We start from the raw sequence: 24,432 nt of genomic DNA, 5'->3' as shown, positions 1-24,432 counted from the left end.
TTTCTCTCAGCCTCCGGGGTTGCCGGGTCTTCGAAAAAAGATAGAGAAGCCATCTATCTCTGGGTGATTCTGGTGGTTTGTTAGCTTCCTGTTCAAAGAAGCCTTTACAACACGGAAGTTCACTTCACAACCTGACAAGGGCTGAGATGAGTGGAAGAACCAAGCCTGAAGGCCGAGCGCCGCAGGAAAATGTGCCTTCCTGCCTCCTTGAGGATCTTGAAAACCACCAAGTATTCGAACTTTTGGGCAGGAAATGCACGGTAATTCCTGTTATTATTCAAGGGAGGAAAGATCATGGCAGAATGTAGAATATTCTGTGAATGGGGTAGAGGGAGGAGCTTATATCTGGGAAACGGGGTGATTATATGCTAGAATTTCATTGATGGAGTAGGATGAAAAATCACTTGGACGTTAAAGAGCCTATAGGTGAAACCGTGTCTGATTTTCAGCATTATCTTCCTCCTATAAAGTTGCTCAATGGATAAATAAGAATGTGCTAGAAAATTAGCAGCATTAGCAGGATCATTACAGATTTGGAGTTGATATAGATTGGATTGGGTTGGCTTAGTGTATAGATAGATTTGCCTTACAGCCATCGTGGCATTTACAGAATTCCAGTAAGCACGTCTCCTAAAAGTCAATTCCTGCTCATTACATATTTCAGTGTGTTAATCAGTCTGAATATTTACATTATGGTCTTTCAATCAGTAGAAATAACAATTGCCTCAGTCAAATTAGCTGACAACACTTTTAATACAGATTGTGGAACCTTTGGGAAATTTTCTCTTTGTTTTTTAAATCTCCCCGAACGTCCATGCAGAAGCAAGTGGAGGTTTTTTTTTTTTAAATGCCGAAAACAACAGCTTGCTTTGCGAAGAGCCACATGCTGCCTCAAGGCAGGAAGTGGGGAGAGAAAACCACTTCCTCAAAAGGCCTAGCAAAAAGCTCTGGCCAGTTAACTGACACACTGCCTGTCCTCAGGTGGTGGTGGGGGAACTCATATCTCCCCTGTGTCTTGCTGAAAAATAGTCTAGTTCAAAACAATGGGCCAGACAACAGAGGAGGAAATTGCCTTGGTTCTTAACGAAGTTGTCAAATAATATTTCCTTTATTTTGAATTATTTACCACATCAGGCCCCATGACTGCATGACAAAATCAGTTTAATTGCTACAATGTCCTCGCAGTGTCTTTTGGGAATGGTAGTTTGGGGGGTATGTTGAGAATACTCAGTTGGCTACTCTGTCAACTTTATAATTTGAAGTATCCAAACTGGGTATTAAAACATTAAACAATATTAAGGAATAAATAAACAGCATTACAGAAACAAGCATCTCCGCCCGCTCTCGCTCTCTCACAGACACATGCATAGATAACCAGGATTAAAAACCATAGCCAGGAATAAGAACAGCTCAGCTCACATTTTAAATCAAAGTGAAATCATTCCATTAGCTTATTTTCTAATTCAAAGAATTGTCTCTTTTAGCCTCCAAAATATTCTGAAATATTGTTTGATTCCAAATGTATGTATGTATGTATGTATGTATGTATGCATGCACGTACGTACGTATGTACGTATGTATGTATGTTATTCAGCTTTGTTCGGGTATTTTCCCACATCATTATAGTTGTGCTTTTAAAGTTGTAGCAACATTTCGGCAGAATCTCATCTGCCATCATCAGGCTTCTGTATTGTGTTCGTCTGTTGTAAGTAAGTACATGTAAGTACCCGCGAAAATTTAAGAAAACATATATGTATATGTATATGTATGTATATATATATATATAAAACTTGGATCCTAAGAGAATGTGTAGAGTTACTTTTTGCCTAAAGTGCTCCTAAAGATGCCTCATATAGTTCAGCCTGGCTTATATCCAATTATATAAACTTGCTTCTTAATGCTCATGCATGCTCTTTTGGAGAATGAGGGTCTCTTCAAACATTGCAAAATGGAAAGAATGGGAACTGGGCACTGGAAGAAAGAAGCATTTCTCCAAAACAATATTTTGGATGATTCCACTCACTTCCAGAAGCTATTATTAACATCCCAATCCATCCATCCATCCATCCAATTTGCTTCCTGCAAAAAGAATTAATGTGTGATGAATTGGATTTTGTATCCAAATCAACCAGTGTTTCTTATTTTGCCATTGATGTAGAACAATTTTTCTCATCCTTGACCAGTTTAAGAGCATCAATTTCAACACCCAGCATTCCTCCATCAGCATGCTGGCTAAAGAATTCTGGAAGTTGAAATCAACATATCTTAAAATTGCCAAGGCTAGGAAATACTGGAATAGAGCAATTATTTTCTGAACTTTACTTAAACTTCCCCCTGCGTTATTCCCTTGTAATATATGTTGCTGCACATTGTAGAGTTTCTGTTATGTGAAATTCATCATACTTGTGACTGAGTCATGTTCGCCCAATTAACATTTCCTTGACAATTATATCTGTTTGAAGAGACTAAATCCCCAGGTATGTGTCATTTTTGACCTAATTGGATGATTAATTTGTAACTTTCCCTCTTCTGATAGACCATGGTCACAACAGTGGTCCAACTCTTTCTGGCTTTGCCTCAAAGCAGCAGAAACTGGTTCAAGCAGAGTTCTGGAGTGCTGTGTTTCGTAAAGGATGTTCCTAAACGTTCCTACTTCATCCGCTTGTTTGATCTTAAGGTATCAACTTTTTTTACTCCATTTGTGATAACTTCCCTGCACCTCACTGACCAAAGATACATATCTATTGTTCAGTCAATGGAATGATGTTCCCCAAAATCTATTCTCCAGATGTTTTATTACTAGAATTCTCAACCAGCATATTCTTGTTTAGACAGGATGAAAATCAAAAGCCATGCTTTCATTTGCATTGTTTTCTTGCTGTTTTCTGCTAGTCCTCAGATTTACACTAAATCAAGTAATATCCAGTAGGGATTATTAGAAAGTGATTGAAACAATCTGATGCTTCTAAGTCAGGCAACAGAATGCATTTTCCTCTGCCAATCTGAGTAGGAAGTAAAAACAACTTCTTGACAAGCCATCATACTTGGCTGGTGCATTTCGTTCAGCTTGCCAGTTGACAAATTATTCTGGGAATACCTAATTAAAGGAGAATACCTGGTTGAATAACTAATTTTATGTGCTAATGAATGTATATAACGTGCAGTTAGAAATAATTAGTACAATGCAATGCAATGCAACGCAACACAACACAGTACATCTCTCCATAGGAAGGCCTAGATGGTCTAATTTATGCCCTACCATACTGTTTATTCTGATTTCCGGACCATTATTGTCTAGGGGCAAAAACAAAACAACTGCTCTCAGTTCCTTTGACTCATTCTCTTAAGAGATTTGAGCAGAACATCCTTTCACATACACCTTGATCTAGACCTGTCTCTGGTTTAAACACATATAGAACCCATCATCCCTGTTATCGAATCTCCTGAGATTCAGTAAGATCAGATCACTGAACTCTTGCATTTCTCAAGATCTTGCCTGAATGCTGAAACCTCATGAATTACAATTTTTTTAAAATGTTTACGAGATCTCTTTGGGGTAGCATCTTTTGGACTAATACCCACAAGAACTATGCATCTGGCTTGCTCATCATATCTCAGATGTGTGCATTAATGTGTACATCAAAATATGTATTTGGGTAAGGAGATACGATTCATTCCCACCTCTACATAGTTGAAATTGAAAGCATTTAGCACCATTCCCAATAGCATCAATCAGGCATCAGAGGTGGACTGCAAGAAACATTCTTCCAGATACAGGCCACAAAATTGGGAGACAAAGAAACTGAGTTCACCTTATCTATTAATTTTTTTGTCCTTTAAACATCTGAAGACCAAATGGAATTACCCTCCTTGTGTCTCATTTCACATTCAGTAGTAGGGCAACAGAGAACCATCATTGTTGGTTGCAAATTATGCCTGCCTTCACTGACATCTCACACAAATACACCCAGATTGAAATTATTTCTACTCAGAACTGATTATACTTGAATGGGAAATCACCAGGGAATTCCAGAACTGTAGTCTAAGTGGAATCGGGTGGGGGTGGGGGTGGGGGTGGGGAATCCAAGTGAAAAGACATGACAAACCACTGCTATATATATTATTGCTAAAAAAAAATTAGGGTTGGTTGTGAACTGGAGTTTAGATTGACTTGAAGGATACTTCATCTTTTTGACATAGTTTTAAGTAGGGAAACGCAGTCTGTGAATTAATAAGCATCTTTGTCTATTATTTTGTTTTGATGCAGCAGAAGAAGATGATCTGGGAGCAAGAGTTGTATAACCAGATGGTCTATGTTGCTCCCACCACCTTTTTCCACACCTTTTTTGGAGATGTGAGTACTTGAATATGGGTGGGTGAATCACTATGAACATATGTGGTCAGACTGACATATGACTCTGTGGAAGAGAAAAATCTAGAAGAGAAGCATTCATGCTTTTAGAAATCAAAGCCTGCTTTTGCAGTCCCAAACGCAATACTTTAAAAAGATATTATCTGAGTAGAGTATTTTGTTAAAACTTTGTAGATCAGCTAAAACAGAACAAAGAAAATAAGACAAAAAGAAAGCAATGAACAACAGCAACAATAATAATTAAACATAAAAGTTTTATCTTCTTCCAGGAAGAATGTTTGTGTGGATACGTAATTTCATATCTAAATGAAATATCAGCTAAGAGTTTCAATAAAAGATTACCGCATTTCATTGTAATCATCCATACATAATTTACCTCTATAACCAACTCAGTCATAACATCAGGTCTTCAATCCACTAAATAATCGGAGCCATGGATTTGTCTTTCCAATATTGAAAGATTATACAGAAGAAAATAGATCTATACAGCTGTTTTAAAATTAAATCTTTTTAATGCTTGCTTTAAACAGATTTTTTTTCAATACTTGTTTTAAAAACGTATATCTAAATCCCTATCTAGAAATGTCTCAGTGAAGATTTGCAGAATTGTGATTGAGTATGATGCCTGATCACATGGATGTTGTGCTACATATGCTTGCAGGAGTGCAGCGTGGGACTAAACTTTGCTGATGAGCAAGAGGCACAATCTTTTCAACAAATGGTGGAAGAGAAGATTCAGAAGAGGAACCAGAGGGGTAGGTGGGAGCGGTGGTGGGATTCAAATAATTTAACAAACAGTTCTCTGCTCTAATGACTGGCTGAGTAGGTGTGGCCAGGTGGTCATGTGACTGGGTAGGCATAGCCAACTCAATGTCACTCATCACACCCAGCCTGGCCACTCTCCCTTTCCCCAGGTCTTGCAAATGCCTGCCCCCGCCCACCCACCCCCGCCCCCATGAAAGGATGGGAAGAGACCAGCAAAGCATTCTGCTCCCATTACCAAGAAAACTAAGACATTGCAGGCTGAGCTTATTAAAAAGCAGTATATTGTGTCATAACAGCCAACATTTCACACCTTGAGGTGTGAAATAAATCCCATTGGCTCCTCAGAAGCAATTTACAATTAAAGCCAATTTGCACCTCAAAAATAATAAATAAATAGCAGAAGAAGAACCTTTCTGTGCAGGCAATTCTGAAAAAGGCTAAGCTAAAGCTGGATTAACCCCTTCCTTCCTTCTCTCCTTCCTTCTTTCCCTCCTTCTTTCTCCTCATTCCCATCTCCTCCCTTCCTTCCTTCCTTCCTTCCTTTCTTCCTTCCTTTTTTGACCTGTTTTTTGACTGTTTTCAGGCCATTTTTTAAAAACAATTTTTCACCTGAGAAACTGCTGAAAATGGCCTGGAAAATGGCCTGGAAAACTGCTGAAAACTGTCTGGAAAATGGCTGAAAACGGCCTGAAAAATGGGCAGGGGCGGGGACAGCCAATGGTGGGATTAGCCGGTTTGCCAAACTGGGCAGAATTTTAACAACTGGTTTGCCTGAACTGGTCCAAACCGGCTGAATCCCATCTCTGGGTGGCAGGTCCCTACCAGGTGATGTAGCTCCTGGGAATGCTTTTTGTCTGAATCCCATTTCTTCAGGAAATATTTGTCCCTTCCACAGATGACTTTGGTGAGAGACCCAATTGCATCTTAGAAATTATTGCAAGTAAGGAGTTGTTTTTCTGGAAAAATATTACTTTGAGTATGGGTCTTTTCAGAGCCTAGAATTTACAGAAGAAAAATTGATCATTAGATACTATTCCATTAAAAAAAAAAAGAAAGCTTAGGTGCTTTTGGTCCTGGAGCATTCCAAAGGCATTGTTAAAAAGAGAGAGTGGACAGAAATTACAATGATGAAAATGCTTCCCTTTATTGGGAATGCAAATGCAATGCGAGCTGTTCATAGCCTCAAACTTTTTTCTGCGGAATAATTCTGACATTTAGGCTAATGTCTCTGCAGAAATATGCTTGTTTTGCCTCCAGAAAAATATACATTTGGATTCTTTACCCCACATGGTTGTTCTGTAATATTAGGATTCATAACAGATTTAATCCTAAAGTGATTTCTTCTTAACCTTCAGATCATCCAAGTCATTCAAATTAAAAAGGAAGAAAAAACTTCTCACTTCCCTCCATTGTTGATACTCTTGGCAAATTTAAGATCGTTGTCCTCTTTCACTGATACCTAATTTAGGAGGTGGGATGAGGATGTAGGGCCTGTCTTCCAACCTGGACAAAAAAATTAAATTGAGCCCTTTATTAGTAAGATGATGCTGTTGAGAACTTTTCACTGAGCTAAATGTTGTGAAGACCTCACTCAGTCTAAAGATGTTTCTGATTTTCAAGGACTAGGCAGGTATCACTGAAAATAGCAATAGCACTTAGACTTATATACCACTTCACAGAGCTTCACAGTCCTCTCTAAGCGTTTTACAGAGTCAGTGTATTGTCCCCAACAATTTGGTCCTTATTTTACTGACCTCGGACATAGGGAAGGCTGAGTCAAACTTGAGCCTAGTGAAATTTGAACTGCCAAATTGCAGTCAGCTGGCAGTCAGCAGAAGTAACCTGCAGTACTGCATTCTAACCACTGTGCCACCGCAGCTCAATATAAAATGTATTTACATTGTCTCAGAACTCCTATGTAATGTTTAGACTCTTAGGCAGGTTTGCAGCAAGGACCTTGATAATGACTTGTGACAAAATTCTCCTGTTATTTTTTTTTCAAGGAAATCCAACTGTGCACAAATTAAATGGAGCAAACCCTGTACTCTATCTTCAAACAGCCAAATCATTCTAGAAAGTTGAGAGAAAGAGCACGAAACATTTTACTATCAATGTTCTATTTTTTTTCTGTTTTATAGATAACAGACAATTGCCACCCCCACCTCCTCCAGTGAATGGTGGTATGTATCCTTTGTATTTTCTCACAATCTCTTCATTATTTGCTTTTTACAATCAAGCTCCTTCCTGATGTGTATCAGCTAAAAATGCTGGGAGTAGAGTAGTCCTTAACATCAGAAGGAAGGCTGGACAGAATTTCTGATAATAACAATTTAGCTGCAAGTTGTACTTACTATGGTTTGCTCTCATTGGCAGAGAGAATGGAAAATCATTGCTGTAATTACAGTGGGATCCTAGAAAGATTGATTGTTAGAGCACCTGGACAGCAGTGCTGGTTATGAGAAGTTCTTAGCCGGTCCAGTTTTAGACAAGGCTATCTCAATGCAAATAATTGGCTAGAAGGGTTGACACTGAACTATTTACTGACCAATCTTTTTTGCTTTTATTAGATAGAAAAGGAACTTTCTCACGGTCCCCACTTTCTGGAGTTGATATGAATGGTAAGCATCCTGGTAAAAGTTGGGTTGCAGACTTCTAAGGACACATGTACTTTTTATCGTAAAGTTCTATTGATAGAACATAAAACCATGAAACAATTTTCCTTAAATTTGCGTTCTTAAAATGTGTTGAGACTATGGGAATTGAATTTAGGTTAGCTGGAAGATATCAGGCCAGGAAAAATAGATGTAGAATGAGAAAATAAACTCAAAAGTATACAATAAGAAAAATAGTCATTTAAAATATTTCTAGTAAAAAAAACTTCTTAGCACTTTGAAAATATCCAAAGAGATACAATAAGCATAGGCAATCCAAGAATCTTCAGATATTATTCGAGTTCCAGCACCCTTAGGAAGAATGGCGATAAGAGAAGGGACTGAGGGTTCTGTATGCTCTGAATGCTATTGCTTACTAAAACGTGTGAGATACGTTTTTGCTTAAAACCAGTGGTGAGATTTAAACGATTCGCACTGGTTCGACAGAACTGATACCTAATTTTTTGTTGAGTTCTGTGAACCAGCTTCAAAATGGCCAGACTAACATGCATTCACATACCTCCAATCCCTTGCTTGCTGAAATCTGGCTTCGCAGCAAGTAAGGGAATTGGAGGCATGTGAATGCACGCTAGTCTGGCATCTCAAAAAAACAGGGTTTTTTCCCCCCTCCTGCTCCTGGATTTTCATTGCCAGACTGTTTAACTATCTTTAAAGTTTATTTGATGCAGAATGAAAAGGATCCATATACTGCATCAAGTAAACTTTAAAGAAAGTTGAACAGTCTGGCAGAGAAAATCCTTCCCCAAATGTGAGAGCGGGTTTTTTTCCCCCATTCCTGGATTTTCGCTGCCAGATTGTTTAATTTTCTTAAAACGGTTATTAGGGCAGAGAACCTGCTGTTAAATTATTTGATCCCACCACTGCTTAAACATAAAAGCTCCTACATTTGCTTAAATTCCACAACCATAACATAGTCAGGTTGAGGAAGGAAGGAAGGAAGGAAGGAAGGAAGATTTTAGTGAGTTGTCAGGTGTGATGGTAGTTGCAAGGAAGCTGATCATTATCTCACCCTTATCTTGTGTTTCCCAAAGGACCTTGCTCACAGCCAAATTCCCCTTCCACTCCACTGTCTCTGGCAACTGTTGATATACAGAATCCTGACATCACTTTTTCCCGCTATCGTGGTCTCCCAGTCCCAACTGCAGTAGATAAGAAGAAGGGGAAAAAGAAGATTTCTAAGGCTGACATTGGTGCTCCTTGTGGATTTAAGTGAGTCCTTCTGAAGCTGTGTAGATTTCCTCAGTTCTCAGTCCCTTTGGTGGGGTTCCAGACTGACAGAAAGCCAGCTGAGCACAGAGCACCTAAAAACTTGGAATTTCTCTCGGTCTCCAAGTTTAGATGACCAACTAAGTGCCTCTTTTCTGCCAATTATTCCACTGGCCATGACATCAGTCAAATCCAGCTGTGTGATAGAACAAGAGTGATGGTCTTCACCTAACTGGATGTCTTCTGTTATTCTTTTTTAGGCACATCCAGCACATCGGATGGGATCCCAGCAGTGGGTTTGATGTACGTAGCCTTGGCAGTTCAATTAGAAAGGATATAGTTTTTGGGGGGTCTCTTGGGTGTGAAATTAAACTTTTGAGTTATTGCAACCCAATTGTTTTATAAGTGAGTTGCCAATTTACCCCAGTGGCAGTCATGAAGCACTTTCTCTTAGTTTTTGCATGTACATTCAGTTTGAAGGTTTAATTGGATCCAATTGCAGTTCAACCATGATAGATTGATGTGAAAAAGAAGACAAAGTAAGACTGGTTTACAATTTAACAGGAGGAACTGCTCTCCTAAATACTCAGTTTAGCAGGGCAAGTGTGAACCAGAGGTTTCTTTAATATTAAGGAATTTCCCTCGGTCTGTTAAGGAGTCTTTACTACAGCTGGTACTCTTCATTTCTTTGGCCTCATTTGGCTGCTGGAACAAAAGCTGCATGTTGTATGTATGCATGTATGTGCTAAATATGACTCAGGCTTTAGAACCATTTGGTTACAAGGGTTTGAGGTAATAATCGGGGCTCCAGTTTGAATTGGGATTGCCTTATCTCTTCTTGCCAAGTTATTCCAGACACAAAACCATCATGTAATATATGCCTGTCCTGAATCACTTTTAGCTTATAAAGGCTATTATTAAACTATCAGCCCCACGAATACATGTTGACCTATTTTGATTTCAGTTGAACAATCTGGACCCTGATTTGAAGACATTTTTCTCTAAGGCGGGAATCAGTGATGCTCAGTTGACTGATGCTAAGACTTCAAAGATAATCTATGATTTTATTGAAGGTCAAGGAGGGTTAGAAGCTGTCAAGGAAGAACTGAGACGACAAGGTGAGTTGCTGGAGGAGAAAAATCTATCTGACTCACAGGTGACTTTGATCCCTTTTATTTGATTTGAACCAATCAGTGGTTCCATACCCTGATATTGATTATAGTTATGCCGCCTACTGAAAGATGTGCATATCTGAGTAACTGGCCTGAGTTTGGATGCACTGACTGATTTAAGGAGAAGTGGCTCAGTGGCTAAGACCCTGAGCTTGTCGATCAGAAAGGTGGGCAGTTCGAATCCCTAGCCCCATGTAACAGAGTGGGCTCCTGTTACTTGTCCCAGCTTCTGCCAACCTAGCAGTTTGAAAGCATGTAAAAATGCAAGTAGAAAAATAGAGACCACTTTGGTGGGAAGGTAACAGTGTTCTGTGTACCTTCGGCGTTTAGTCATGCCATCTTTGGATAGTGCTGGCTCTTCAGCTTTGTAACGTATATGAGCACCGCCCCCTAGAGCTGGAAACGACTAGCACATATGTGCAAGGGAAACCTTTATCTTAATTATATTAATCTCTATAGTAAAAATAAAAAGGAATCTTGTGATACTTTCGAGAGCAATGTATTTATTTATTTTCAATTTATATAGCCACCCATCTCTTAATCTAGGCAGCTCCCAGTTAAAAATAGTAATATATGGAATAGAACCAAATTATTTATGCATATTTTATACATGTTTATGCATGTTATTTTAAATTCAAATTTACATTTGAATTCACTTTATAGAGTCAGACCAATGATCCACCTAGCTGTGAGTGGTAGTTAAAGGTAAAGATAGTAATAGCAATAGCACTGATACTTATATACCACTTTACAGTGCTTTACAGCCCTCTCTAAGTGGTTTTACAGAGTCAGCATATTTCCCCCAACAATCTGGGTCCTCATTTTACCCACCTCGGAAGGATTAGAGGCTGAGTCAACCTTGAGCTTGGTGAAATTTGAACTGCCAAATTGCAGTCAGCTAGCAGTCAGCACAAGTAGCCTGCAGTACAGCATTCTAACCATTGCACCACCATGGCATTTGAGATCAACGCTGGCATCCAGATGAATAGAACCATGCAGATTTCTTAGAACAGTGTGGAAATACATAGAATGGTCACAATCTGTACTTTTTTGTATTTTCTTGGCATTTGGAATTTAATGTTTTCTTATTTGTCTGGAATTATCTTAACAAAGCTTGTTATCCATCGGATGCATGCAGTGTAGGCTTGGTGCAACCCATCATTTTTGTCTTTATACAGAACATTGGTTCTTCTTACTGTTTATTATGCGATTTAGCACTCCAGTATCATGAGTTTGAATGTTCATACTTACTTTTTTCCCCCAGGTCCAAGTCATCCCCCACCCCCACCCCCGCATCGTGCAAGCCCTCATCCCCCAACTAGTGGGCAAGGCCGAAGTGGTCCCTTACCACCTCTCCCAGGTGGTCCTATGATGTCAAAAAGGGGAGATGTCCCCTCCCCACCACAATCTTCTAGGCAACCTCCCTGCCCCCAGTGGGGACCACCTGCACCCACTTCACGTTCTGGATCACATCCTCCTCCCCCACCTCCATTTGCATCAGGCCCACCTCCACCCCCACCCCCTCCGCCACCCCCACCCCCTCCTTCATTCCAGAATTCTGCACCATGCCCCCCTCCCCCTCCTCCTTCTGGAGGGCCTGGATCACTGAGGACCCAGCCGCCTGCTGTCTCTTCAGGGCGTGGTGCGCTGCTGGACCAGATACGCCAAGGAATACAGCTCAACAAGGTGAGATGGTCTTGTTTTAAATTTTATTTATTTCTTTTATTATTATAATGTATAGCACAGTTTTCTAGTTATTTTGACCCTCAAGGCAGCTCACAAACAAGATAAAATTACAGAATAGAAAAGAATAACATAAATACAATAAAACAAAACCAAAACTAAAATCAACATTAAAAGTATACTAAAGGTTGGTTGTTGTATATCTTTTGGAAACTAGCAAATCAAAGGAAAACTGGTCTAATCTTCTTCACCTAATATCCAGATTGCTAAATAGAAGTAATATTTATATATGGAATTGTATTTAATTATGGTACTTTCTCTGTTGTTTGCAACCTGAGTTGACACAAGTCTAGCATGTTCCTGAGGCTTCAAAAATATTGATTGCCACTTATGTCCACTTACGTAATATTAATGTATCCGTTCAGTTTTCAAGAAGCACAAAAGGAACTGCAAATTCTTAGTAAGAGTTCTAGAGAGCTTCAGCATAGGAAACCCTGCATCACTAAAGCACTGGGAGACATTGGGCCAACTACTCTTTCTCAGCTCAACCCACCTCCCGGTGGTTCTTGTGGAAAAAATAGGAGGAAGGAATATTAGTTATATTCACTGCCTTGAGTTATTTGCAAACAATAATAAATGCAGAATAAAAGTAATAAATAAACACACACACACACACACACACACACACACACACACACACACATATATATATACATATATATATATATATATATATATATATATTTGTTTTCTGAGGTTCTCGGGTATTTATATGTAGATCTTTGGTTGTTCGGGTTTTCTCCCGCGTAAGATTTGAAGTATCTAGGCAACGTTTCGATGAAGTCTCATTCATCATCTTCAGGCTTCTGTCTCCAGCTCTGTGCTTCTCAGAGTAATGGAGATTGCAGCTGCTTCCTCCTTTTAACTGCCAGTGGGGGTGGAACTTGATTGGGTGGGGGCTTGGCTGTGTTCTGATTGGGTGGGGGTGTGTTCTCATTGGTAGGGGTTTGGCTGTGTTCTGATTGGTTGGGGTTAGCCGTGTTCTGATTGGTTGGAGGCGTGTTCTGTTCAGGAGGGGCTTGGTTGTGCTCAGGTTAGTTTTAGTTGCTGGGGATTTGAGCTAGAGAGTTGTGATCTTGCTGTTTGGCTTCTAGTTCGTGGTCCTGCTGCATCTTCATAGTGGGTGTTGGTTTGCTTCATGTATGGCTCAGAGGGGTTTGAAGTGGTAGTGATGCAGCTGCAGTGCAGCTTCTGGTCCATGGTCGCTTCTCATTTTCTGAATGGGTGGGAGTCTGTTTTCTACATGGAAGTGTGGTGGTGGCATCTTGTGTGGCTCTCATGGGTGTGGGTCCAGTGTCCTTCTTCATGTTAGGTACTCGCCTGTTCATGAGGGCGGGTTTCCAAATGGCTGGAAGGCGGGAGGTGTCATCTCGCTTGTTCATGCTGTGTGGGCGTTTTTCTATCTCTATGGCTTCTCTGATTATTCTGCTGTTGAAGTGTTCGGTTTTGCGATAGTTCTGGTATTTTTAAAATCAATTTCATGTCCTGTGGCTTTGAGGTGTTGGACCAGGGAAGAGGTCGCTTTCTTCTTTTTGATTGAGTTCTTATGTTCTTCAATGCGTGCGCTTATTCTTCTGTTAGTTTGTCCAATGTATGTGTTAGGGCAGGCTGTGCAGGGGATTTCGTATACTCCTTGGTTTTCTAATTCGATTTTGTCTTTGGGGTTTCTTAGGATGGTGGATATTTTTTGTTTGTGCAGAATGCTGTTTTGATGTTGTGTTTTTGGAGGATCTTGCTAATTTTGTCTGTAGTGCCTTTTATATATGGGAGGAGGGCTTTTCCGTTTTCTTGTTCTCTGTCTTGGATTTTGGTTGGGGCTTCTTTTTGGATTAGGTGGGTAATCTTCTTTCTTTGGAATCCATTGGCTGTGAGTACGCTGGTGAGAGTGTGTAGTTCGGTTTTTGGTGTTGTTCATCGGCTAAGCATTTTGTTCTGGAGATGAGTGTCTTGGCTACGGAATTGATCTGTGCTGGGTGGTGGTGTGAGAGTGCATGTAGATAGCGGTTAGTATGTGTTTTCTTCTGGTAGATGGTGTGTCCTAGGGAGCCATCGGATCTTTTGTATACCAAGACATCTAGGAAGGGAAGTTGATTGTTGGCTTCTGTTTCCATGGTGAATTGTATTTTGGGGTGTAGACTGTTGAGGTATGTGAGGAAGTTGTTCAGTTTTTCTTTCCCGTGTGGCCAGATTATGAAGGTGTCATCTACGTATCTGAGCCAGAGTTTGGGTTTGTGGTCGTATTTTTCTAGAGCTTGTGTTTCAAAGTGTTCCATGTAGAGGTTTGCGATGACAGGTGAGAGGGGTGATCCCATAGGTGCTCCTTCTATTTGTTTGTATTTTTGTCCATTGTAGGTGAAGTAAGTATTGGATAGGCAGTGGTTGGTTAGATCTAGGATGTGCTTGGGGGTTGTATTTGTTTTGATGGCTGTCAAGGCTTCTTTTATTGGCACTTGGGTGAAGAGGGATGTGACATCGAAGCTTACTAGTAGGTCGCTAGGTTGTAAGTTTTGTTTCTTTATGATCTCGATGAACTGGAATGAGTTTCTTACGTGTGAGTTGATGGATTCTGCATAGGGTTGTAGTTGTTTGGCAAGAAATTTGGCCAGGTTTTGTAGAGGTGAGCCTATGGAGCTGACTATTGGTCTGAGTGGGGTTCCTTCTTTGTGTATTTTGGGGAGACCATAAAGCTTGGGGCATCTGGATGATTTTTCTCTGGGTATGATTCCTTGCTGGATTTCTTCACTGATGGGGAGGCTTTTATTTTGGATTTGGTAGTTTTTTCTAGGTAGGTGGTGGGGTCTGTCTTTAGGGGTTTGTATGTGGGGTCTTGGAGTAGGTTGGTTAGCTTGGTTTGGTAGTCAGATGTGTTCATTACCACTGTCGCATTGCCCTTGTCTGCTGGTAGGATTATTATGCTGGTGTCTTCTTTCAGGTTAAGTAGTGCAGTTTGTTCTTCTTTGGATAAGTTGCTTTTGGGTGGTTTGCTAGTGCAGAGGATGTTGGTGATTTCGAGTCTGATTTTGTTAGCATCATCAGGGTTGGTTTTGGTCAGGCTGGTTTCAACTCCACATATGATGGTTTCTGTGGGGATGTGTTTGGGAGCGACAGCAAAGTTGAACCTTTTGAGAGGATCTTGGTTTCAGCTTCAGTGAGGATCTTGTCTGAGATGTTGTGCACTGTTTGTTTCATGTGTGGCTGTGGGGGGAAGAGTTGGTTTCTGGCATTGTTGTAGTTTCCTGAGTTTGTTGGTCTGTGTGTCTGTCTTGAGGATGGTCTGTGTTTCGCTCTCCAGACAGCGAGTTGTTTGGATTTGTCCCAAAGTAGAGGGTGAATCTTGTTGCTGAGTTTGAGGTGGAGTGTGAGGAGATCTTTGTTGATTTGGTCTAGGAGAAACCTTTTGTGTGAAGTTCATTTCTAATTAGGGCCAGTTCTGTTCTTTTAAGGATGCGTTTGGTGGCTGCTCTGTTGGTGTGGAATTTCAATTGGAAGCTTGTGGGAATTAAATTTTGATCTCGGCAGACCCCACCACCTACCTAGAAAAAACTACCAAATCCAAAATAAAAGCCTCCCCCATCAGTGAAGAAATCCAGCAAGGAATCATACCCAGAGAAAAATCATCCAGATGCCCCAAGCTTTATGGTCTCCCCAAATACACAAAGAAGGAACCCCACTCAGACCAATAGTCAGCTCCATAGGCTCACCTCTACAAAACCTGGCCAAATTTCTTGCCAAACAACTACAACCCTATGCAGAATCCATCAACTCACACGTAAGAAACTCATTCCAGTTCATCGAGATCATAAAGAAACAAAACTTACAACCTAGCGACCTACTAGTAAGCTTCATGTCACATCCCTCTTCACCCAAGTGCCAATAAAAGAAGCCTTGACAGCCATCCAAAACAAATACAACCCCCCAAGCACATCCTAGATCTAACCAACCACTGCCTATCCAATACTTACTTCACCTACAATGGACAAAAATACAAACAAATAGAAGGAGCACCTATGGGATCACCCCTCTCACCTGTCATCGCAAACCTCTACATGGAACACTTTGAAACACAAGCTCTAGAAAAATACGACCACAAACCCAAACTCTGGCTCAGATACGTAGATGACACCTTCATAATCTGGCCACACGGGAAAGAAAAACTGAACAACTTCCTCACATACCTCAACAGTCTACACCCCAAAATACAATTCACCATGGAAACAGAAGCCAACAATCAACTTCCTTCCTAGATGTCTTGGTATACAAAAGATCCGATGGCTCCTAGGACACACCATCTACCAGAAGAAAACACATACTAACCGCTATCTACATGCACTCTCACACCACCACCCAGCACAGATCAATTCCGTAGCCAAGACACTCATCTCCAGAACAAAATGCTTAGCCGATGAACAACACCAAAAACCGAACTACACACTCTCACCAACGTACTCACAGCCAATGGATTCCAAAGAAAGAAGATTACCCACCTAATCCAAAAAGAAGCCCCAACCAAAATCCAAGACAGAGAACAAGAAAACGGAAAAGCCCTCCTCCCATATATAAAAGGCACTACAGACAAAATTAGCAAGATCCTCCAAAAACACAACATCAAAACAGCATTCTGCACAAACAAAAAATATCCACCATCCTAAGAAACCCCAAAGACAAAATCGAATTAGAAAACCAAGGAGTATACGAAATCCCTGCACAGCCTGCCCTAACACATACATTGGACAAACTAACAGAAGAATAAGCGCACGCATTGAAGAACATAAGAACTCAATCAAAAAGAAGAAACGACCTCTTCCCTGGTCCAACACCTCAAAGCCACAGGACATGAAATTGATTTTAAAAATACCAGAACTATCGCCAAAACCGAACACTTCAACAGCAGAATAATCAGAGAAGCCATAGAGATAGAAAACGCCCACACAGCATGAACAAACGAGATGACACCTCCCGCCTTCCAGCCATTTGGAAACCCGCCCTCATGAACAGACGAGTACCTAACATGAAGAAGGACACTGGACCCACACCCATGAGAGCCACACAAGATGCCACCACCACACTTCCATGTAGAAAACAGACTCCCACCCATTCAGAAAATGAGAAACGACCATGGACCAGAAGCTGCACTGCAGCTGCATCACTACCCACTTCAAACCCCTCTGAGCCATACATGAAGCAAACCAACACCCACTATGAAGATGCAGCAGGACCACGAACTAGAAGCCAAACAGCAAGATCACAACTCTCTAGCTCAAATCCCCCAGCAACTAAAACTAACCTGAGCACAACCAAGCCCTCCTGAACAGAACACGCCTCCAACCAATCAGAACACGGCTAACCCCAACCAATCAGAACACAGCCAAACCCCCTACCAATGAGAACACACCCCCACCCAATCAGAACACAGCCAAGCCCCCACCCAATCAAGTTCCACCCCACTGGCAGTTAAAAGGAGGAAGCAGCTGCAACCTCACATCACTCTGAAAAGCAAGAGCCAAAGACAGAGGCCTGATGATGATGAATGAGACTTCATCGAAACGTTGCTCAGATACTTTGAATCTACGCTGGAGAAAACCCAACAACCAAAGATCCACATACAAATACCCGCAGAACCTCAGAAAACAAATATATATATATATATATATATATATATATATATATATATATATATATATATATATATATATATATATATATATAGTATTCAGCTTTGTTCGGTATTTTCCCACGCTCATTATAGTTGTGCTTTTAAAGTTGTAGCAACGTTTCGGCAGAATCTCATCTGCCATCATCAGGCTTCTGTATTGAGTTCGTCTGTGAGTCAGACTTTCACAGCCGTTTCAGTTTTAAATTTGGGGCTAGCCTACTGCTGTCCCGGAATGGTTTTTTCTTCATCCTGATTGGTTGGGAGTCTTGGTCTGTGTTTATTTGTCTTGGAGATTGCTGTGTTCTGCTTGATTGGTGTTTTTAATATCTTCTGTCTGTTTTTTGGCTTTTTTTGTCTTGATTGGCTGGCAACATTGTGTTTCCTGTATTGGAGGCTTTTAGTGCGGCTTGGCTCCGAGTAAATGGACAGCTATCATTTATTAGGAAGCTAGATTTCATCCGGGTGCCTGGTTGGGGTGTGTTTGAGCTGGAGGTATCAGGGGGGATCTGTTTGTGCCCAGGTGTTTGCCTGGCTTGTGGTGTGATTTTTTTGTTTGTGAGTGCAGGCTTCCAAATAATTGACAGTCTGGTGGAATCATCTCTTCTATTCATGCTTTCAGGTCTTTTTTCAATCTCTATGGCTTCTCTGATAATTCTGTGGCTGGGGTTTTCTATAGTGGCTAGAGTTTTGGTGCCATTGAAGTCGATGCTATGATCTGTTGCTTTCATGTGTTGGACTAGTGAGGAAGTGTGTTCCTGCTTTTTTACTGCATTTTTGTGTTCATCCAGGCGGGTACTTATTCTTCTATTGGTCTGTCCGATGTATGTGGCTGGGCATGATGCACAGGGGACTTCATATATACCTTGGTTTTCCAGGTCAATTTTATCTTTGGGGTTTCTTAGGATGGCTGCTATTTTTCCGTCTGTTTTGAAGGCAGTCTTGATGTGATGCCTGTGTAGTATAGTGTATATATTTTCTTATATATATATTTCATGCATTTTAGACACCCGATGTTGTGGACTCTTCACCTTCCATGCAGAGTTCTGAAGGCCTGGTAGGGGCTCTTATGAATGTGATGCAAAAGAGGAGCAAAGTCATCCACTCTTCAGGTGAGTCTTGCATTCATCCATATGATATTTCTTAATTTCAGATTTATACACTTACATATAATTTCTCAAGCTTCCAAATGTTCAGAGCTTTGTGATTATTTGGAACTATAAAAACAAAGCAAAACTCTGAGGAAGATCCAATGCCATTTTGTGAGAACTTCAACTTCAATTCAGGCTGTGTTCAGCCCTGGTGTTGGATCAAAAGACATGGGAATCAAGTCAACTGAAATGAGTGCTGGAGAGGGAGATCTGTATTTGCACATTCATATATAGCTCTGAGAAGCTGGTGTGCTGACTTTCTCGAAATGCTAAACAGCTTTGGGTCCCTGTTCTACTGCATTTTCCTATTCTACTTTATTCATAGATGAAGATGAAGACAATGGTGATGAAGATGAAGACGATGAATGGGATGACTGAGCCTAGAAATGCACCTGACACCAAGTTTTGATCCTTCTTTCAGCCTGTTGCCAGAGGCATTTAATCGGATGATGACTCTTCCATAATTCTTCCCTCCCCATCTCTGCAGATACTTCTGGAATAAGGCAGAGGAAGTCTGCTTCAATGAGGGTAGCAAAGGGGTTATTTTCCCATCCTCCTTTTCAAAATCACTTAGGCCTAAGCATATTCTCCTCCCTCACCTGTGCACCTGGATGCCTTTGACTGTTTTAGAAAGTAAGGTTGTAATTCTATCTCTTTGAGCCCTCCAATTTTGACCATTCATAATCTCCTGCATATTTTTCTAAGGGTTATATTATCTTTCAGCCAACCCTTTCTTGAACCTTTCTTTTGCTTACCTAATTGTGTTTCCCCCACGAACTTTTGAAGCCCAAATGCAGGCATGTGAATGACAAGAATGTAAGCAAGTTCTTATTTTTTTGATATAAAATCCTTTGAATGTTGTTAACTCATACTGAAACTTTAATTATTTAAATTGTTTGCTCATCTTTCAAAAGAATGCATTGGCACTAGAAGGGGGAACTGACTTCTATTCTTTACAACAAACATTTGCTTTATTTACCAGCATGAACTGATATATACATATATGCATACATATATACACACATACATGCATGTCACACATGTACTGGAAATTATGGCATTTTCAATGGATTTGATTCTGATATATTCTTTTATTCCCAAAAGAAGGAGTGATTTGTCATTTTTCTCCTTAGACCATCATTCTGAGGTCATATCTTAGTGGTTTTCCAGCTACTCCTGCATTCAAATTAGCACACACAGAATAATTTTGCTGTACTACTTGAGGTTATAGAAACTGTTATCTGAATGGTAGCACTTTTGGAATGGGGGCTATTGACTGAGAATAAGAGAAGATGGGAAAACCTCATTTCATGTACTCTTCAGGAAAAGGAAATGTACTTTTATATGGATATGTTTATTAGATTAAAAATAAAAATTCATTCTAAACTTAATTTGAGTCAACTACTTTTTAAAATATTGGCTGAAATTAAATTATCAAATTTCATGATATTCTCTTCCGATATAAGATTTTGGCCATTTAAAAATAGTTTAATTGTAGAAGAGTTTGGATACTATTTAAGGCACTGGGGTGCTCTGTTGCTGACCCCTTGTCTGGCTCCCCAGAGTAACTTCAGATTCAATTTTTGAAATTTAGGCATCATGGAGACTATTTAGACAATGTAAACAACCATCACAAGATCCATTTTTTCAATTCAAATACATCACAACTTAAATCTTTGGAGAGATACCTCAGTTTTTAAGTTGTAAAGAACTGTCTCTTTTCAACCTAATATAACAAAAATCTTTGAAGATTGATTTACAACAGGATTCCATTTTTTCTACTTGTCATGTGGCATTAGTCTCAGAGTGCTGAATTCTTCCAGACAGCTGTTGAGACTATAGAAATTTATTCCTAATTTTTTACAATTTAGAAAATCATGCAGTTCTAACATTGAATGGTAAAGATAACCACCCAATTTTGCAATGTGTAGTTAGATCAAGGAGATAAACACAAGGAGTTAGAAATAACAACCCAAAGATCAAATAGTAACGGAAGAATGGAGCAAGATTGTTCTGACCAATTGAAAATGAGTTACCAGCAAATATTTTACTCCCAGTTCAGTGTCGGTTAAGACAATTTAAAAATGGATCTTTGCACTCATGAGACCAAACTGGGTGGGACAAATTAAGATTTCATAATTATCTGAAGAGATGAAGGATGGGGAAATCAGACTATTTCACAAACTTTTAGTAACAAACATGGATTGTGATGCAGATAATTGCGGTGATGATTTGGTTATCTGAATACACATATATACATAGTATACATATATATATATATATATATATGTTTTCTTAAGTTTTTGTGGGTACTTACATGTATGGTATTCAGCTTTGTTCGGGTATTTTCCCACGTCATTGTAGTTGTGCTTTTAAAGTTGTAGCAACGTTTCAGCAGAATCTCATCTGCCATCATCAGGCTTCTGTATAGTGTTCATCTGATGGCAGATGAGATTCTGCTGAAACGTCGCTCCAACTTTAAAAGCACAACTATGATGACGTGGGAAAATACCCGAACAAAGCTGAATGCCATACATGTAAGTACCCGCGAAAACTTAAGAAAACATATATATACATACATACATACACACACACACACACTATAACACACTTTTCTCCCCCACCCAAAGTGGTGGAAATGTTTGTGCATCTTATAGAGCACATATTGCCGTGCGGGGAGGGGGTTGGTGTGTGGCCACCAATGGAGGAACATTGGAGCCTTTGCTGCTGATTGGCGGTGAATGGGCGGCAATAGGCGATGGTCACTGCCACCTAGAACAGCTGATCAGTGGTATTCCGGAAGGCCGATCCAACTGCCAATCGGCTGCCCAGCAGCGAAGGCTCCAGTGTTCCCTGCGATGACAGCAACTCAGCTCAGTTGACTGGTGATGGGTCAACGGAGCGGAGCCCTGAGGAGCCATGTGTTGGGACTGCGATAACATGCTGAAACTGACCAGGCTGTTTGCTGCAAGAATGTGAGCCAGATGAATACCGGGTGGATGCTGAGAGGTAGAAGATTTTTCTTTCCTTGTTTTTCTCCTCTAAAGCTAGTATTCGTCTTATAATACAAAAAATATGGTATATGGGATTCTATTACGGTTCTACCATCTACCCCCAAAGCTGGTAAAGAAGCCAATTGGGTATACTGCCCAAGAAGTTAAATATATCCTGCCCATTGTCTTTGAAATTGTTAACAATATTTCATGAAAAAAAATGATAACTGCTCAAAATCCAACGATTTGGGTTATAAAATAGAAGATTTAGAGAAGCCCTTGTGAATGTGAAGTGTGCATTTACAGATAGTCCTCGACTTTCAACACTTCATTTAGTGACCATTCAAAGTTATAAAGGCACTGAAAAAGTGACTTATGACTTTTTCATTTATGACTGTTACAGCTTCCCCATGGTCACATGATCAAAATTCAGACACTTGGCAACTGGTTCATATTTATGACTGTTGCACTGTCTCAAGGTCATATGATCACCTTTTGCAACCTTCTGACAAAGTCAATAATGAGGTCAGATACACTAAACAACTGTTACACCAATTTAACTGCAGTAATTTAATTAACTGTGGCAAGAAAGGTTATAAAATGGGCAAAATTCACTTAACTGCCTTGCTTAGCAACAAAACTTTTGGACTCAATTGTGGTTGTAGGTTAAGGACTACCTGAATAGCGTAAACGTTTCTCTATACAGAATATTTTATTTGGTGCTTTCTGCCTACAATATTATTTTGCTAAGCTGAGAAAACTTTCTGGAATCAAGTTGCTACCAAACAACTTTTGGTCGTGACCAAGTATTATCTTTAGTAACAAAACACAATTTGATTAGATCTCTGTTTATATTAGGGAAAACTGTATTGATCAGCAATGCGTACCTTTCTTTTTCTTTTTTTAGAAAAAACTTTATTAATTTTACTTTTAAAAAAACAACAACACAGCTACAAATTATATACAACAAAAAGACAAACAGGTCTTGGCATAGGCCAAGAGGGAAAGAGAGGAAGGCTTGAGAGAGGAAAGAGGGAAAGGTAAGGGAAGGGGGGGAAAGAGTAGGGAAAACAATTATAATAAAACCATATTTTTGTGACTGTCTGTAAGGTCCTTTCTTCTTCAGAACTATCGTCGGCGGTGCTTTTCTTTATCTCTGCTTCGGGGGCCTCGGCCTTAATTTTCTTAGAGGTGATTATCTTTGGTTTAGCCAAATATACAAAGGATTCCAATTGCTATAATAGGTTGAGGATTCTTTATTTTTTAATGCTTGGGTTAGTTTGTCCATTTCAACGCATTGTAAAATTTTCTGAATAACCATAAGTTCAGTGGGGATAGAGGGTAGTTTCCAGCACTGGGCAAATGCCAGTCTGGCCGCGGTTAAGATATGGATTGTAATATACTTCGATTTTTTGGATATTTGTTTATCAAAAATTCCTAAGAAGGAAGGACTCTGGTTTGTACTCAATTTGTTCCATGGTTAATTCCTCTAGCCAGTGCCTAATTTTTTGCCAGTACTTCTGAGTTTCCTTGCATGACCACCACATGTGGAAGAAGGTACCTTCTATGTTTTGACATTTCCAACATTTGGGGCTCATGTTGGGGTGCATCTTCGCCAATCTCGAAGGGGGCAGGTGCCATCTATAAAACATTTTATATAAGTTTTCTTTATAAGCTGCTGATTTCGTGATCTTAATGTTCCTGTTCCAGATCTTTTCCCATTCTGCTTGGGTAATGCTCCGACCCACGTTTCTGCTCCACGCAATCATATTTCCTTTGACAATTTCTTGTTCTAGTTCTGTTTCTAATAAATGTTTGTAAAATTTAGATATATTTTTTTTACTCGGTCCTAATAGAATTTTGTCTAGAGTCTGTAATTTATTGTAGATTCCAAATTCCTTAATGTCTTGTTTGTATTTACTATGAATTTGAAGGTACATCCACTGATCAATTATAAATCCTCGCTCTTGTAATTCTTGTCGTGTTTTCAGCTTTCCTTGTGGGTCTAATAAATTTTCGTACTTAATCATTTTGGTTACGTACCTTTCATTAGTTGAGCTGAAACCGAGAAAAGTACTACAGAAAAAAAATTGTAACTTTTAAAAACAAATGGTTATAAAATATTTAATGATTGTAAAGAAGGAAAAAATGTAGGCAACCACAACCAACTATACAACATTTATTACACAGTGCCTATTGAAATTCAGCAGTACAATGCTTAATTAAATTAAGTGGGGTCTCTCTCTAGCTGCAAAATTTCTCCAGCCCGTGTCTTCTAAATTCATGGTTTTTCCATGGCTCTATGGCAAAAAGAAAATGTAATCAGGAACAAAGGTTGGCATTTTAAACACAACTGTCTCATAAACGATTAGGATCAGTAACGTGAACATAATCCGTCCCCCCCCCCCATTTCCTTATTATAGCATAAATGCATAAATGTTCTACATCTTTTAGATACCCTCGTGCTCGGGTGCAACTTTCTCAGGAGACAAAAAAAAGTGTCAATATGAATATTTAGTTTTCGTACCCCATTTCTATTTCATATCTCCTAAATGCGAGCGAGAAAAGGAAAAAGATGTAGAGACCAACGTTTCGAAACGGCCAAGCTACCACACGCTCCAGCTTTGAAAAGCGCCTGGAGGCGGTGCCAAAGTTTTACTTTTCGTTCGCGCCGAGCGGCAACCAGAGCCTCATGCCCGGCGGGAGGA

At 39.9% G+C, this 24,432-nt stretch overlaps 1 protein-coding gene across 2 annotated transcripts; it reads left to right on the top strand.

The window, feature by feature from the left end:
• WAS (WASP actin nucleation promoting factor) lies at positions 1-20,122 on the top strand. Of its 2 annotated transcripts, none has more exons than XM_026711584.2 (12): positions 1-260; positions 2,537-2,677; positions 4,268-4,354; positions 5,034-5,127; positions 7,276-7,317; positions 7,705-7,755; positions 8,841-9,018; positions 9,276-9,318; positions 9,980-10,133; positions 11,452-11,873; positions 18,587-18,692; positions 19,057-20,122. In XM_026711584.2, the coding sequence occupies exons 1-12, from the start codon at positions 147-149 to the stop codon at positions 19,107-19,109; spliced, it is 1,485 nt and encodes a 494-aa protein (XP_026567369.2). In that variant the 5' UTR covers positions 1-146; the 3' UTR covers positions 19,110-20,122. The 2 variants fall into 2 exon arrangements, with proteins under 2 accessions (XP_026567369.2, XP_087781762.1); XM_087925636.1 differs by having other exon boundaries at positions 127-260; positions 4,271-4,354.
• The last annotated feature ends 4,310 nt before the right edge of the window (positions 20,123-24,432 follow it).

This window comes from Pseudonaja textilis, chromosome 2 (genome assembly GCF_049901715.1).
Source record: "Pseudonaja textilis isolate UNSWEBS1 chromosome 2, rPseTex1.2, whole genome shotgun sequence".
Taxonomy (NCBI): domain Eukaryota; kingdom Metazoa; phylum Chordata; class Lepidosauria; order Squamata; family Elapidae; genus Pseudonaja; species Pseudonaja textilis.
The sequence above is the reverse complement of the archived record's forward strand: the minus strand, read 5'-3'. Positions and strand labels throughout refer to the sequence as shown.

Bases quoted from the DNA above. Each gene is read 5' to 3' on its own strand.
- WAS (XM_026711584.2), top strand. From the start codon at position 147: ATGAGTGGAAGAACCAAGCCTGAAGGCCGAGCGCCGCAGGAAAATGTG. The intron at 7,318-7,704 runs GTATGTATCCTT...TGCTTTTATTAG, and splicing joins ACCTCCTCCAGTGAATGGTG to ATAGAAAAGGAACTTTCTCA. The intron at 10,134-11,451 runs GTGAGTTGCTGG...TTTTTCCCCCAG, and splicing joins GGAAGAACTGAGACGACAAG to GTCCAAGTCATCCCCCACCC.